We start from the raw sequence: 18049 nt of genomic DNA on the forward strand, positions 1-18049 counted from the left end.
TTTGGAGATGTATTTTACAGAAATGATTTGAGCTATTAAACTAGGGATTGACATCCACTGGTTGGTAAGCATGCTAACAGCTACTTTTGTAAATGAACAAAGCAAAATTCTGATTCCAAAAAAAAGTGCAAAATCATGTAAATTTGATTTTCCTGCTGACTATTCATTTAAGACCATATAGGTGCTAATGTAGACTATAGTTAAAAACTGAAAAAAAAAAGAACATTCTTTCAGCCCTACCTTTTTCTGGTACACTTCCAGGTCTGTATGCAGCACTGTTGGCCATTTACCGGGCTCCAGCTCCTCTCGAAGATACTGGCATGTCTCCATGTGTGACTTGCAAATGTTTATGGATAGGTGCTCTGTTTAAAACACATTACACAGATCATCACACATCTGGACGACTGCACACACACTCATTGTGATTTTTGTCAGTACAAAGAAATCATAATCATCAAAAAGATTTTATACAGATTTCAACTTTGGTGGTCTGCATTTTCTATGATGAATATAACACTTTATTATTTAAAGAATTCTATGGAGCACCTATAGAGACATGGTGGCTGTTTTTAATAAGGTGCGTCCACAATGTAATAATTTGAGACCATGAAATAATAAAATGTCGCCTTGAGATAATATTTTAAGGCCACAATATAATATTTGAAGGCCACAAAATTATGCATTTTGGTCAAGAAATAGTATTATACAGAGGCCACATATTAATAATAAAACATAATTCATGGCCTCTATATATTAATATATTATTTCTTGGCCTTAAAATATTATCTTGTGGTTTCAAAACATTATTTTGTGGCCACGTCTTGTTAAAAATCAATACTATGTCACCATAGGTTCCCTGTAGAATTCAGAAAAAACAATCAACATTTATGAATGAAGAAATAAGAATGACAAAATGTAAGTAAAGACTCCTTTGGCTTATGTGCTGAAAATGCAAAGACAGAGTTTCCCCACTAGAAAAATAGGTAAAGAGGTAAAGCAATCCCTTTTTCTCTCAAAAAATATAAATAATACAACCCAGAGAAACTCCAGGAGAATCCCAGGCTTCCTGATTTGAGGAAATATAAATAGCTGTCAATAACCAGTAAAGTTGATAAAGTTCAAAAAAAAAAAACCAAGACATTGCAATTTTCGTAAGAAAACATAAAATTCCATTGCCATTGTGTGTGTCCTGATGAAATTTTTAAGCTTTGACATTTTTTTTTTTTTTTTGATATCGTCAAAGACAGTCTGCCTGGAATTATTCTTCTGATATTCTTCTTAGAGGTATTGTTGCCGACCGAGAAAATATATTTTTTCTTACTGACTGACTGACTCCTAATGTTGAAACACGCATGCGCATGTAGGAACTGTTAGTTCAGCCTTATTTCACAATGACAACTGAAGGTGGTGTTACTATACCGTCTGTTGTTAGTTCAGCTATATTTCACATTCTAGTTCATGAACCGCTCAGCATGTTTCCAAAAACATAAAGTGGTTTGCGAACCACAAAAATAAGTTCCCAGCTGGAACCAAAGAACAGTAGGTTCTTCAACGCAAACCATAGCTGAATAATAGGAAATAAGACAGGAACACACTCTGTTTGTGTGTGTTTCTGGGGCTGCATTGGCCAAAGCCTCGGCTCGGCGTTGGTTAGTTCACAAGCTCAGCAGGATGGCTCGGCAACATTAAACACAAGTATTATAACTCACAGAGAGAGGAGGTCTGCTGAATTTGTTTTATTTCACGTGAGTGTGTGTCTTTGCCTGAAATATTGTAAAGGGAAATGGTGGGGAGACATTTTGTGGCATCTGTTCATAAAACTCCATAAAGCTACGCATTAAAGCCACATTAAACTTCACATGCTTTAATTTGTTACACTGAATAAACAAGTAATTCTAATTCTTAAAAACAACTAAACGTTCTTGGTCTTCTTTGTTTGTTGGTGATATATCTTATATCTAGTATATCTTCTTAAATAAAACAAACAAGAAAAACACTAATGTGTGCGTTATACATTATGAACCAATCTTTATCAAAACAATTACATAATAAAAAACACATGTAAACAAAGACATTAATATGAAGCATCTCCAGACCTTCCAATGACAAGGGGATGTATTTTGGGCTTTCCTGGTTTTGAAATGCCAGAAACACCTCTGTGACAATGGCTATATGGCTAATAGCGGTTGGGCAAAACTATGCTTGCCTAGTTTCTCTTTGCTCTTGTTTTTTTTTTCTAGTTTTTGGGACGTTAATTGATTTACTTTTTACTACTTTTTACTGCTCCGAGTGTAAGACTCTCAATGTTTGCTCAAAGTTGATATTATTTAATGCCTGGATGACTTTCCTGCCTGCTACCTGAACTCGTTTAAAGTGGCGGAAAATATGAAGATTATTACGATTCGTAATGAGCGTGTTTTAGTCCGAAGGGATTTGACTGGTTGATTTCCCCTGCTGAGCGCCCTGCTGTTTGCGGATTGGCCTGTGGTAATGGGGCACTAATTACTGGTGACACGTTTAAATGAGGCATGGAGCTGAGTTCATTGCCCCCTGCTACTGCAAACCTCCAAACTGTCAATCACCCCCTCCGAGAAGGAGCTTGTTAGCAGTTACCAAATCAGACGCAGTCCAGAGAGTAAATATTATGGCTTACTTTTGCACAAACAAGTATGTCTCTTGGCATAAACAAAGCAAATCTATCTTGAAGCATGTGTGTATGTGTGTTTAGGGCCCAAGTGATAAGACAAATATTTTGTCTAATAACCATGCTCATTTAAACAAATACATTTTTAAAACATTATAGGGTCAAATATTACACAGACATTAAATAACACAGTATTTAAACTAGTGCTGTCAAAATGTCACAAATGCGTTAACACAAGTGGGAATTTAATGTTTTATTTTTTTAAAGCTAATTAATATTTTACCAAGTTTGGCCACAACTTCCTCCCATCAGTCCCAAAAAAACTTTTAATAGTTTCATCTAGAGATGTAAACACAGAGTTTTACTGTTGAGTTCAGATGTTAGAATTCATTTTATTTATGTTGAAATATGTATTTAATATCATAACTCTCTCATTCAGTCTCTCTTTCTCACACATCTCCTTTTTGTTCTGTACCTCGTTTAATTTGTCCATGTCTGAGTCAGGAGCTGCACTGTAGTGTTAATATTCTCTGTTAAAACTCCAATTCCAAAATTCTAAAACTTTTACTCAGCAAATAGAGATTCTAATTAAATTCTCAAAAGTGCACAGAGATATTGTAATAAACTAAAAAAAAAGAACAGTTTCCTTCAGTCATGCATATCACATATTAATCTCCCTCCTAAAAATACAAGCAAGTAACATTTTAACTTTATATTTAGTTTTACTCAAAAGACACTACTAATATAAATATAATTCTATTGTTTTTATATTAATAAAAATGTTTTAATGTTTAAAAATGGCCTTAAAAACCCCAGTAGAGCCAAGTTGAGTCAAGTAGGTTGTTTTGATTTCCCTGTTTAAGTAGCATTAGCTATTAGACTTTTGGACAGCCATCTTCAGTCAGACCCCTGTATGTGTGTCTTGTGTGTATGTTTCAGAGTGTCTTACCCAATTCGCTCATGTCATCAGTAGGTGATGTATCTCCACTGCTATAACAGCAGTATGGGTCTAGGCCAGATTCAGGGCTCAGATCACAGACAGGCTCAAGTTTAATGCCATCCATATCTAGACCTGATTGGTCAGGAGAGGGCTGAATGTCCAGGTAGAATCCACCAATCGCAGAGTCGGACTTTACTTCATCTGCACTGTGGCCATTCACATATCCGCCCAGGTCGTCAGGGAGTTCTGTAAGCCCATTGGTGGAGAGGGCATAAGAGGGTGTCAGTGCCTCTGCCTCTCCAGGTGGAGGGTCTTGCCCCTCCTCCATTTCCTTCATCTCCACTTTCTCCTGCTGCTGCTGGCGGTGTCTTTGTACCTCAGCAAAGAGGCTGTCTCTCTGCTTCTTCGACATGCGTCCAAACTTTACCGCTATAAAGGGAACACGCAAACCTTCTTCACAAAATGTTTTTTTCAATTTATATTAAAAATGAGAAGACATTATGAAAGTAGTTTATGCTTGATCTCTTCACAAAATGTTACCCATTTGTAACTGAGTAGAGGCATTGATAGTAAAAAGCAGAAAGTTATTCTGGAATGTTTTATATATATATATATATATATATATATATATATATATATTATAAAAAAATACTTGTTCTGTCCTTGTGCATTAAACTACAGCTAACCATGGACAATATAGCAAAATTCAGTAAGTTAAGAAATTACATCCTGGCACCAGTTTATCTAAAAAACTGCACTAGATATATTATGGTGCCTTGGCTACATATTAAAATTTAAATGGTGGATCTGTTTATTTTAGCATTAGCATTTCTAGAAGGTATTTTGTGTTTACTTACTGTCAGTTTTATGATAATTTTTGTTGTTTTGTTTTGTTTATCTGCATATTTGCATCCTTTATTTAGGTTTTGGACTAGAATTAAAATTGGTGTTTGGTAAAATTTTGTAAAATGTCTTGTAATAATGATTACATACGTCATGTCACTTACGGCAACCAACTACTGTAATGAAAAGAAAAGCACCCACCATCTCGGGACATGCCCACTGCCAGGCATTTCTGTAGGCGACAGTGTTGGCAGCGGTTTCGACTGGTGCGATCTATCAGACAACTTTTCTGACGAGGGCATGTGTAGGACACAGCACCCTGTTGACTCCTCCTGAAAAAACCCTGAAAGAGAGAGGGAAAAAGAAAGCAGGAGAGGGAGTGAAAAACACACACAGAGAGAGAGAAGGGATGTACATTTCCTTGTGAAATTATTCACCCCATTGGGGCCTATTTTGTTACATTACAGTTATATATATATATATATATATATATATATATATATATATATATATATATATATATATATATATATACACACACACACACACACACACACACAGTGGAACCTCTACTAACGAACACCTATACTAACGAACTTTCCAAGATACGAACCGGGCATTTGAATATTTTTTGCCTCCACCAACAAACCATGACTGTAGAAACGAACCCGATCCTCCGCCGAACCAGCGGCTGGAAATGGCCACTGACCCCAATAGGCGAGTCTCCCAGCGCGCCCAGACTTGAGTGAGCTTTTAAGATTAGCAAATTGTAGTTTTAGCAATTTAGCATTAGTGTAAATAGCAGACATCGAAATCCGTGCTAAGTTAAGTGTATCTACGCTTCGTCTCCCCACATTCACCCACCTACTCTCCGTTATTCCACCCACCCCCCACCTCCCGTCATACAGCCAGTGCCTGTGTTACTCCTCCAGCCAGTCGTCACGTCTCCAAGGTAGCGATATGTAACCACTTAAAACTTTATTTCTTTTTTTATTACTGTTACTACTGTATTTCGTTTTTATTTTTAGTAATGCAACATGTATTTTTTTTTACTAATTTGAGAGTTTTGTAAACATATATCAGTGCAAAAATGGTGACTTTCGGGGTGGGGGCTGGAACGCATTAATTGCTTTTCCATTATTTTAAATGGGGAAAATTGACTCGAAAAACAAACATTTCCACATATATATATAATAACTGAAAATTGGCATGTGCATATGTATTCACCCCCCCTTTGCTATGAAGCCCTTAAACGTTCTAGGGCAACCTGTGTGCAATTTAAGGGTCACATGATCTTTCAGTATATACACAACTTTTCTGAAAGGCCCCAGAGGCTGCAAAACCATTAAGAAAGAGGCACCAACCAAACAACACCATGAAGACCAAGGAGATCTCCAAACAAGTCAGGGAAAAAGTTGTTGAGAAGCACAAGTTTGGTTGTGTTATAAAAAAAATATCCAAATCTTTGATGATCCCCCAGAGCACCATCAAATCCATTATCATCAAATGTAAAGACGATTGTACTACAACAAACCTGCCAAGAGAGGGCCGCCCACCAAAACTCTCAGACCAGGCAAGGAGTGCATTAATAAGAGAGACAGCACAGAGACCAAAGGTAACATTGAAGGAGCTGCAGAGTTCCCAGGCAGAGATCTGGCCATACAACCACAATAAGCCATATACTCCATAGAGCTGGGCTTTATGGATGAGTGGCAAGAAAAAAGCCTTTACTTACAGACAAAAATAGAAAGGCTCATTTTGAGTTTGCCAAAAGGCATGTGGGGGACTCCCCAAATATATGGAGGAAGGTGCTCTGGTCAGATAAGACCAAAATTGAACATTTCGACCACCAAGGAAAGTGCTATGTCTGGCGCAAAAGCAACACATCTCATCACCCCAAGAACACCATCCCCACAGTGAAACGTGGTGGCATCATCATGCTGTGGGGAAGTTTTTCAGCAGCAAGGACTGGGAAACCAAGTTGAGGGGTAGATGGATGGTGCTAAATACAGGGATATCCTTGTGCACAACCTGTTTTCTGTCAGTGATTTGAGAGTGGGACGGAGGTTCACCTTACAAAAGGACAATGACCCAAAGCATGCTGCTAAAACAACACTTGAGTGGTTTAAGGGGGACCTTAAGAGAATCTGTGGTCAGATTTGAAGATTGCTGTTCACCAGCGGAAACCATGTAACTTGAACGAGCTGGAGCAGTTTTGCCTTGAGGAATGGGCAAAAATCCCAGTGGCAAGATGTGGCAAGCACATAGAGACTTATCCAAAACAACTTGCATCTGTAATTGCTGCAAAAGGTGGCTCTACAAAGTACTGACTTTGGTGGGGTGAATATTTATACACACTAAAGTTTTCTGTTATTTTGTCCTATTTGTTTTTTGCTTCACAATAAAAAAGAAAATTAAATGTTCAAAGTTGTAGGCATGCTCTGTAATCCATATTAATTCCAGGTTGTGAGGTAGCAAAAACACAAAAAAAAATGCCAAGGGGGTTGAATACTTTCACAAGGCAATGTAAGTGAACATTTCACACCATTTAAGCTAACATCTCTGTAAACTACTAAGGTTGTAGACACAAGATTGCAAAATAAATATATATATATTATATAGAGAACATAATATTAATCCTTTGAGAATTAAATCATACTGTCAACTGAGAATAAAATCAAAACAGGAGAAGCATGTTGTAATGTTCAGACCATTATAGAAATGATCAATATACTGCTACATTTATTTCTGAATATCCAGATATTATTCTTTAAAAAGAATGTCATTCTCCCCATTTCTAGAATAGTGTTACAGTAGACACTATTTAAACACACAATGCTGTGAAAATGTAGTTCTGGCTGAATTAAACGGAAAATAATTCTTCATTCCTCACACCCTAAATTTGATGTGCAAAATATGATATCTTAAGTAAAAATACCATAAGCCTATATATGTTGATATACATAATATGTTTAATTATACATTTGTGAATAAGAATATTAGAATATTTTCTAAGCACTTTCAGGCATTACACACTAATCCACAATAAAATTAAACAGACCTATGTTTCTAAACATTTTGTTCATATTATTAGCTCCATTAACCATGCCAATTCACTTTGTAGTCCTACAATTAAAAACCATAGTACAACACTTGCTCTTTAAGCTCTCTCTTTCAACCTGGAGGACCACCACCAAGCATGTATAATTCCATTGGTGCATCATAGTCAGCACCAGCAAAAACAAAAAACAAAAAAAAAACAACTTGAATTAATGAATAAAGTGGGGTTTTTTTTTACCTTACATCCCTCACAAGTGATAACGCCATAGTGGATTCCTGATGATTTATCACCGCAGATCTTACATGGAATACTCTCAATCTGAGCTATGGAGAAAACACACATACACACACACACACAAAGAAACAGACATTGAAGCAACTGGTTTATAATTAACTCATAGGCAATGGTTTGTAAGACTAAGAAAATTGCTATAATTACTTGTATAATTACTAGCATAATTATTATACCCTGCACCATGAACACATGGATCAATACCATTGGAGGTTGTAAGGCTCTTTGACTAATACAGCTTAGATTAATGTAGTGCTCTTGGGATATTCAGACCTTATGAACCTCCCAATACATTTTTTTTCCACAAGGAGAGTCACTGTGCTTCTCTAATCGTATTAAGACCAATTCCATGGTCACTGTTCTTGGAATGACAGTGGTTCTCTGTGCAGTTAAAGGCCACCAATTTCTGAAGGAACATGGTTAATGAAAGCTTGTGGGTATCAGCTAGTATTAGAGTTGCCACCTCAGCCTTTTCCTGAATGCTTGATCAGTGAATTGATTCATTATTTTTTGCATATTTATATGCTCACAAAAAAATGATATCTTGGCAAATCCTAGTTTACCCTAGAAAGCCAAATATATCAAATATGATACGTGATTTTTAGAGATGGCTTTTTCATCATCTAATGGAGAGAAATACAGAAACAAACTTCCAACCTTTTGGGGCAAGTGTTCTGAGTTCTCTGCTGAACTGTGAATGAAGTGGAAGCATTTTCATGCATTTACCAAACCATTACAAATTTGTTGCTATCACGAAAACACAGGAGAAAATCTTAAGGCTACTTTTTGCTAAACTGAAGCAATTCCAGGTATGATATGTATAATGTTACTTGTAGTAAACTAAGCATTTGTGTTCCATTTCATAGATGTTGTGTATTCTACCTGTCAAATGCTCATTAATTATAATAAATATTCAGAAAATCCAATCTGTTCTTTACAGCACAAAACACATTTAGAAAATATTACAAAACATTTTTATGAAACAAATCTGTATTTTTAATTTTCCAAAAACCTTTGGTGCAAAATGTGTTGGCTCAGATGTCCACATAGATTCAGAGGAAGAAGGAGATGTTACAGGTGAGTGTGGGACGTTGGTTGAATGAACTCATAGCTCAAGCCAAGGTTCAGACATTAACAGAAACAAGTGTAGTTCCTCTAAACATGGAAACACGGTTGTGCAGATCAACAAAAAAGAGCCTTTGTGGTTTCTGTGTTTTTATTACCACCAGTATATGAAATGTAAAAAGGTCAAAGAGAAGAACAGAGTACTAACAGGTCAAGGACCTCTGGAGCAGTGTTTCTCATCAGCTCAAAGTTATGTTTTCCTGAAAATTTCTGAAGAAAAGAGACAATCATTTGATATTGATTTTTTAACTGAAATTAATCAAAATTAAAGAAAAATTGTAAAAGAAAGGTCTGAAGAACTGTTTTCACTGATGCAGTGAACTAAATGAAAGACCAATAAAAGAAAATAAATATTGGTAAATGCCTAAATATGATGCATTCAGAAATTATATGATCCAAAATTTATAAATGAACAACATTTAGATTTTTAGTTAAAGGGCCACATAATGGGTGATTTTCAAAAAATATTATTTAATGTGTCAGGCTTTAAAGGTTTAATATTTCTCATTAGGAGAACGAATGTGATTAAAGGAATGAATATGATTTAAACTGTTTGTGGATGTTTTTGTTTGTTTTATTTCGTCTTATTTCAATGACAGATATGATGCAAAATCTATGTAAAAGCATATAGAAATAGATTAATAATATTCTTAATCGGGCGGCACGGTGGCGCAGCAGGTAGTGTCGCAGTCACACAGCTCCAGGGGCCTGGAGGTTGTGGGTTCGATTCCCGCTCCGGGTGACTGTCTGTGAAGAGTTGGTGTGTTCTCCCCGTGTCCTCCGGGTGCTCCGGTTTCCTCCCACAGTCCAAAAACACACGTTGGTAGGTGGACTGGTGACTTAAAAGTGTCCGTGAATGTGTGTGTGTCTGTGTTGCCCTGTGAAGGACTGGCGCCCCTCCAGGGTGTATTCCCGCTTTGCACCCAATGATTCCAGGTAGGCTCTGGACCCACCGCAACCCTGAACTGGATAAGCGGTTACAGATAATGAATGAATGAAAATTCTTAATCATAAAGAGAAATATCACATTATTATTATTATATATTATATTATTGCATTGATAACATTTAAGATGTTTTACTCTTCTTTGTTGCTCCTTTCTAAAACAAGTGGATTCTTTTAACACCTATTAGCTGTACGACAGTGCTGAGGTACAGAAACCTCCCTTCATGAGTTCTCATAATAGCCCATGTCATATTAATTGAACATAGAGCTGGGGAATCCTTTAAGGACCACATTGTATGTTGTACAGAGCTTATTATATGTGTGGTTATGTGCAACTGAACTAAAGCCTGCTCACTCAAAGTGGCCTTACTCTCTGTGTGAAAAAAACTGAATTTCATGTTTAAAAAAAAAAAAAAAGCAAAAGGAGAGTGCTGCTACTAACTTGCAGCCCAAAGACTCCTCTTCCTCAGAAGCATCTTGAAGTAAATGTTTTTGTTTTGGTCTGCCACTTACATTTTATTGACTTCATGTCATTCATTGATTCATTGTGTCTGAGTCAACTAATTTATAAAACCAATAAAGGTGATGAACTGAAAAATTAAAATGTAAACTCTTATAAACAGTGTTAACTGTGGTTGGTAGACACTGGGTAATAATTAATTCCAGTTCCAAACTCCCTCCATTCCACATTAAAATTTGTAGCAGATTATAATTTGATCCTCTGATCCACCTTAAATGGTGCTAGGATAATATTTGTGTATATGATATAGTGAAGAATTGTGAGCCTCTTTTTACCTCAAACCGTGCTCATACCATTCTACTACTCCAAAACACCACCTTAAGTTATTAACATTTAAACATTTCTTTTGTGTTCTATAAGCTATTTGAAATAAACAAGCCTCTTATAATGTAAAGGATAAAGGAAAATGCTGGTTTCATTTCTCTCGGGCTGCTTTTATTTTAAGAGGATTTGAACAGAATTGTATTCTGTAGTGGAATCTAAAAAGTAACCAACACTGGGCATAACCATTAAAGAGAACAGTTCTCAACTCGTTTGTAACCCTTAACACTTTTGATCTGTTTAGTTTCATGCAATTACCAGTTTCCTGGATTTAGAGTTACTATCTAAATAATCTGAAACATTAATTAATTCATTCATTCATTAATTATCTGTAACCGCTAGCCCAGTACAGGGTCGCGGTGGGTCCAGAACCTACCTGAAATCATTGGGGGCAAGGCAGGAATATACCCTGGAGGGGGCGCCAGTCCTTCACAGGGCAACACATACACATTGACTCACACTTACGGACACTTTTTGAGTCGCCAATCCACCAACCAACGTGTGTTTTTGGACCGTGGGAGGAAACCAGAGCACCCAGAGGAAACCCAAGCGGACATGTGAACACACCAAACTCCTCACAGACAGTCACCTTGAGTGGGACTTGAACCCACAACCTCCAGGTCCCTGAACCTGTGTGACTGCGACACTACCTGCTGCGCCACCATGCCGCCCGAATAAAGCAATATCCTCATCTCTTTTCATGATTTTCAACGTTCGAAGAGCTCTTTGTCATTTTGCCACCTTGAGAACAGAGAGCGAGGAAGCCTAGCTGATGTCTGACCGAGCCATTTTCGTTCCATGAGCAGTTAAGATCAATTTGTGAGCAAAAAATTTTTTTTTACTCCTAAGCAAGAACATGGGAACCCAGAAGGACACAGGGAGGAAGGTTAGTTTGCCTTTCTTTCTCTAGGTCAAAGAGAGAGACGTTCATTCAAGTAGAAAAAATATGCCCCGATGAAACAACCCACAAGTCTGACATCATCTCTGAGCACCATCATCAATGATTCATCTGCACAGGCCTGAGGCGCCTCAACAGCCCCCCCTCCCCTTTTTTTTTTTCCAAAGAGTAAGCTGCTTTGGTTTATGTTTGTGCACAGACGTGCAATATCTGCAAACAAGGAAAACGTCCGATCACACAGTCACTCTGTGGTAAAGGTTGGAGCTCGCCTTCCATAGCTTCTCTACCCCCATCTGGCCTCAGGCTGAGGCAGAGAGAGAGAGAGAGAGGAAGAGAAACAGAGGGGAAGGAGGGGAGCAGACCGGATCAGGAGAGAGGAAGAGGAGAAATCCATTTAGAGGTGAGAGATAGAGACGTTCCAGCAGGCCCCAGGCATATTCATTAGAGGACGACATAGTAAAACGCCTCTCATCACTCTCTCTCGCTCCTTCACTCATACACATACTCAAACCAATTTCCAGCAGCCCTTTTGCTGCTTGCATACATTTCGAGAATGAATACTTTCCTCATGGTTAGAGCAGCCGTTAATCCTCTGCTTGCAAATTCTGCATTGGCTAAGAGCATTTCTCTCTTTCTCACCCCTTCCTTTTCTTTCTGTCAGTAATACCACCTCCCTCTCTCTCTCACACTCTTTCTCCTTTATCTCTCTTACCTGCTCTCTCACTTTCCCCTTGATTTGCATCTCTCTCTACCATTGTTTCCTCTCTCACCTTCTCACATCCCCTTCATTTTCTGTCTTACGTCTCTCACCCCTTCTGTATCTCTTTCTATCTCTTCCTGTCTCACTTTCTCTGTGATTTGCATCTCTTACTCCTTTTCCCATTTCTTCTCTCTCTCTATTTTCTGTTTCTCTTACCCACTCTCACTTTTTCGTTGATTTGCATCTCTCTACTTTCCTGTCCTCTCTCTCTTTGTGATTTGCATCTTTTACTCATCCTTTCATCCCGTCTTGCGTCTCTCACACCCTTTCTCTCTGTATGTATCTTTCTATCTCTTACTCTCTCTCATTCTCCTTGATTTGCATCTCTCTCTCTCTCTCTCTCTCTCTCTCTCTCATTAGATATGTAAAACCAATCTGCAGTAATTAGTCACTCTGAGCCCGGAGACCATAATCTACTCTGAATTATGGATTAAAACATCAAAGAGCACAGGCTCGCAAAGCTGCTGCCTCAGTCATGCAGCCAGTATTTTCCCCCTATAGAGCTATATGACACCTTGTTCTCCAATCGCATTGTTTCAGATCAGCATTAGGTGCAGCTAAGCATTCCACAATAATGTTTACATTAGTGCTGTGTGATATGGTGAAAACATCATATTTTGATCAAATCAAATCAAATTTATTTATATAGCGCTTTTCACAACTGATGTTGTCACAAAGCGTCTTCACAGAATTCCAGTAAGACAAGATTTGACATGAAATGTAAAAAACAAAATGTAAAACCCTCAAGCGAGCAAGCCAGGGGCGACAGTGGCAAGGAAAATCTCCCCCAGCTGAGGAAGAAACCTTGGGAGGAACCAAGGCTCACAAGGGGTGACCCATCCTCCTCTGGTCCTCCTATTTTGATTCCATGGTTACTTACTGTGATTTGCTCTGTATGTCTTATGATACATTAAAACACATCAGAGAACCCTTGAAGTAACCGGTCTGTATTATTTCAGCCAAAACCCTTGACTAAGTTACAGGAGTAAAAAGTTAATTTACATTTTTTAGCCCCAGTTTTTTAATTTTCTCCTTAGATTAATTATCGCAGATTCAGTCCATTAGCAAAGATTTCCCCAATCACACACAATGCCATGAACATGGAAGGATGAGACCACATAGACACTTCTACTGAGATATAAAGCCAGCCAGCATCACTTGTCAAACTGTTATTAACACTGGACAGCTTAACACGCTTGGAGGAGAACGGTTAACATTCACATCTGTTATGGAGATCTGCACGATACCTTCTCTTAGGGCTAGAAAATAATTCAGTATAAATATATATTTCACAATGTTAAATATTTCAGAAACAATGATATGATTTTTATACACATTTTCAATATTTCATTATATATTATTGTCGCTGACAGACGTTACAGGGCACTGCCATGAGTTCACTGCACTCATTTGTAAAGTTAGTTTAAAAACATTAATATTGACAAAGCCAAGAGGTATTTCTTTGATGGTGATGTCACGTTGCTTTAAGTTCTTGGCAGATTTTCTGTTGCATTTTTATTGATCATATTGATATCGGAATTATATAATATAATATTATTCAAAATTATTATATATAGTGATATAAATTTTGGCCATATCGTCCAGCGCTACCTTCTCTATTCAACTCTGCTCTTTTGCTTTTCCATTGGGCAAATTTGGTGCCTTGTATCTAGAGCCTTTTAAGTACCTGTGCAGTTCTAGTTCCAAGCATGCCAAATAAGGACTAAAAGACATGTCAATCATGATAAAATGCAGACATCCAGCATTAACTAGACATTGGTAAAATCTCCAAGCTACAGTAGAGATCATATATTTTTTTTAAATCCGACTCACAACAGCTGCTCATAAAATTAAGCAGGGTTAAAAACCCTGCTTGGGTCAGTTAAATAATAAAATATTCCAGTAAGAATTGGACAGTGCAACAAGGAGAAATTGATAAAAATAAAACCCTCTTTAGATCTGTTTGGCGCATGGCTGAGCTGTGTTCAGCCCCAAAAAATATAAACAACACTGAAATAGTCACTTTCCAATTAAAAACATGTATCATTTTTATTTCAATTTTACTTGCAATTTTTCAGTTCACTACATCAATTGAACGCATCACCTGCCCTTTACACTGTGTGAAAATTTCATGATGAATGGACAATAGAAATGCTCCAAAATTAATTGGAATAAAAATCTTTTTCCATTGAAAGTTAAATAGGTGTTTTCCTTCTCCTGTAAAGTATACATTTTTGGAAATACATGTTTTTCACTGGACAAGGATGAAATACACAATAAGTTAATGTTTAAATGTGATGGAAAAGCACTATAAAGTATGCAAGTAGGACCAGTGCATAAAAGTCATACATATTTTGTAACATTATTTTTTCTCACTGGACATATATTTATCACTGGACATTCAGTTATAGTTCTGTTATATCAGACATCTTAGTGGTTTTTCTTGCAGTCTGTGCAGTTTCAAGACCAGATATATTGATATTATGATCATGTCTTGATTTCCTGCAATTCATTGCAGAGCTACTTTTTGCAACTCTGAAGCAAAACTATAAGCAATGGCAATGAATATTATTGCCCAAAGACTTGGAGGCTTACTTCCAGGTTTCTTTGCAAAAAAGACAAAGTATATTATCCAAATGTTCCCAGCCACCTGCAGGTCTATGTATTAGGTGAAAAAATATATTCATGGTCTGTAACTGCTTATCCAGTCCAGGGTCGCGGTGGGTCCAGAGTCTACCCGAAATCATTGAGCACAAGGCAAGAACATACCCTGGAGGGGGCTAATTGTAATTCAAAATTAAAATATTCTCTTACTCTTTTGTTATTTTATGTTAATTGTGGTATAATATTAAAAATGACAACTGTCATTTTATCCAAAAATAAATGTGAGTACTGCATTACTGAATGGAGAGCTTGCTGAAAGATATAAACATTTACTGCACTTTATAAGCATCCACATAACATGTCATTCAGGCCCATTGCTTCTGTGCACTGTTAGCATATGATTCAGGAATGTCGGCATGATTCAAATGTGCAGTCATCCAAGCATAAGATTTTAGAAACAGCACATTATATGCCTGGTTTCTATGCATGTATATACATAAATTTGTATCAGAGAGGATTTCTCAAAGAAAAGAAAAAAATCTGTTATGAAAACAATCGTTCACATATCGTAACTGTCTAATCAAAAACATTTATCCCCAAAACAGCAACTTTACAGGAGAGGGAAGAAACCTTCTTAAATCTCAATGGAAGTCTATGTTTAAAAAAAAAAAAAAAAAAAAAGATTTATTCCAAGTAATTCTGGAGCATTTCTATAAGTTCAGTCATGACATTTTTACACAACGTAAAGGACAGCTGATAATTGTAAATGATACACACAAATCATACTGTGATAATTGAATACAAAATGCATGTGGCAGCAGGAATCAAAGCCATTTCATATTAATTTCTGTCTCTTATAGATAAAGATTTGTGGGTGAATAGTGGGTGTAGTGAGGAATGATGATTGGTTGGGTCTGCAAAGTGTAATTCATCATGAGATCTGTGACATCATACAACACTTTCAAATTTCACAGCTCCAGTGTGTGTGCGTGTACATGTACACACACACACATATATATACATACATACACACACACACACACACACACACACACATATATACATACATATATATATATATATATATATATATATATATATATATATATATATGATCACACATGTACCTCCAAAATAACTTTATAGGAAAAGGAGCATTTCTGGAGAAATTCTGGAGCAATTCTACTGGTCCATTCATCATGAAATCTTCACACAATGTAAAGGACCACTGTTGTGTTTAAATGATGTAGTAAATGTTTTTATCCACTGTTTAAATTACCACTGAAACTCATTTTGTAACTCATTGTTTAGTTTGTAGCACTTTTGGTAATGCAGTCAGCAGTCTCCCAAGTTTGGGGACATTTCCAGCAAAAATAGTTCATGCTTTTAAATGTTTGAAGTTCTCTCAGTTTTCTAAACACTCCAGAGGCCTCTGCCATGAGCAGAGTGTAAGACAGAGAAAGACCTGCAGACTGTGAATGACAGTGAATGAACTGCAACGGAATAGAGTAATGTAAAGTGAGAGTGGTGGGGAGATGAAGTAAGGTAAAGATGAAGGCAAGCTATTAAACCTTACTCACCCCTGCTTCATAAACTAACTTGACATAATTAAAATTTACAATCCACAAACTATCAATAAAACCTTGCTATGCCCACTATATGAGCTACAGTGGAGTGATTAAAACTGGCTCTGCCCACTTTGCAAGCTACTGTAATGAAATCAAGAGCCTATTTGACCTGAGTCTTCACACCAAGTCAACTAGTCTAAACCCTGTAAAATCAGAAGACGCTGGAAGATGAAGAAGAAATTGATTTCTTTAGTAGCAGCAGCTCCCTGTTATTATATTTTTAAGCACTGCAACTAAACTAAGCATATATTAGGTTTACTCATTTCTGTATAAAAGACAACAACATGGGTTTCAGTATCTCATTCAAGTAGGGCTGGGCGTTATAACGATAATACTGTAAACCACTGTATTTAAAATTTTGGATTTTATCTCAAAATGAGGTCAGTATCTATGATGTGTGTGGTGTGTCAAATTTCTGTTCTGTGTCTTTAAAAGTCGGCTAAAATTTTCATGTGCATTTAAGAGAGCCACAGGGAGGGGGCCCTGTGGGAGCTCAATGACTGCTGATTTTATGGTTTGAAAACAGGTAGAGAAAAACACAAGCACAGTAGCCCACCCCAGCTGTAAGTTTAGCGCTGAGTTTGGGTTAAAAGAGGAAGCTGTAAACAGACAAAATTCTCAAAAAATCCTTCACTCGACTTTGTGCTCACAGGTATATGGCTTTATCCTCTAAATATGTGTTTTGAGCCTCAGTTCGCTGAAAAATCTGCTGTGGTGTGCTAAAAGTGCCTGTTAGCACAAGCAGTGCTTTTAAACAGTGTACACTGTGTTATTTTGCTGATTTTCTAACTTTTCTGTTCCTTCAGCACCAGTCGCTGAAATTTGCTGTCTCTCAGAAACAGGTTTTTAATCATCAACACGTGTCGGTGTGCACTGTCGGGCTGTGTTTAGCTAAATTCACTTAACTTTGTGCTCACAGATATAAGGCTGACAGAGAAACCCCTCCCCATGGTAATACCATATATCACAATAATATTTTGAGACAGTACGACAGTATGAACAATGTGGATACCGCCCATCCATACATTCAATATCTAAAGCTGTACAAGGAGCAGTTTGGAAATTATTTCTGTAGGTCAGTGGGGAGTTTGAAGCTCAGTTTTTTGCGTGTTGCTTCTCTCATTAATAAAATAATATATTTGTATTAAATTTAACATTTTTTAATACCATTTATTGTCTACGTGTTGCTTGTTTTGTAAACTTTTGTGTCTGTTATGAAGCAGACAAGCTGTTCTGTCGCCATGTTAATGCTCATTTGTTTTGTCTGCAACCATGACAACAGAGCTCTGATGGCTCAGCCTGATTTTAATGCATCCATACAGTGCAGAAGATAGAACATGTTCTGATAGAAAAAAAGCAGTGTTGCAGTCCGTCTGTTTCTGACTCTGTGTGACATCAGTAATATACATGATCATTTTCAAAACTTGACGTTCCCTTAAGCTTCACTAAGCCTGCTCTGTGAGCCACCT

The 18049-nt window shown here is 37.1% G+C and overlaps 1 protein-coding gene across 2 annotated transcripts in view; it reads right to left on the minus strand.

Annotated features, from left to right (window-relative positions):
• The window catches only part of rorab (RAR-related orphan receptor A, paralog b), a 70542-nt gene that overhangs the window by 10737 nt on the left and 41756 nt on the right, over positions 1-18049 (minus strand). For both annotated transcript variants that reach the window (XM_066648298.1, XM_066648299.1), the window contains 4 exons: positions 7726-7811; positions 4629-4770; positions 3594-4013; positions 241-362 (listed from right to left, as the gene is read on the minus strand). In XM_066648298.1, coding sequence (XP_066504395.1) covers positions 241-362; positions 3594-4013; positions 4629-4770; positions 7726-7811 — 770 coding nt within the window. The remainder of the gene's footprint in view (positions 1-240; positions 363-3593; positions 4014-4628; positions 4771-7725; positions 7812-18049) is intronic.

The sequence above is a fragment of the Hoplias malabaricus genome, chromosome 16 (genome assembly GCF_029633855.1).
Source record: "Hoplias malabaricus isolate fHopMal1 chromosome 16, fHopMal1.hap1, whole genome shotgun sequence".
Lineage (NCBI taxonomy): Eukaryota > Metazoa > Chordata > Actinopteri > Characiformes > Erythrinidae > Hoplias > Hoplias malabaricus.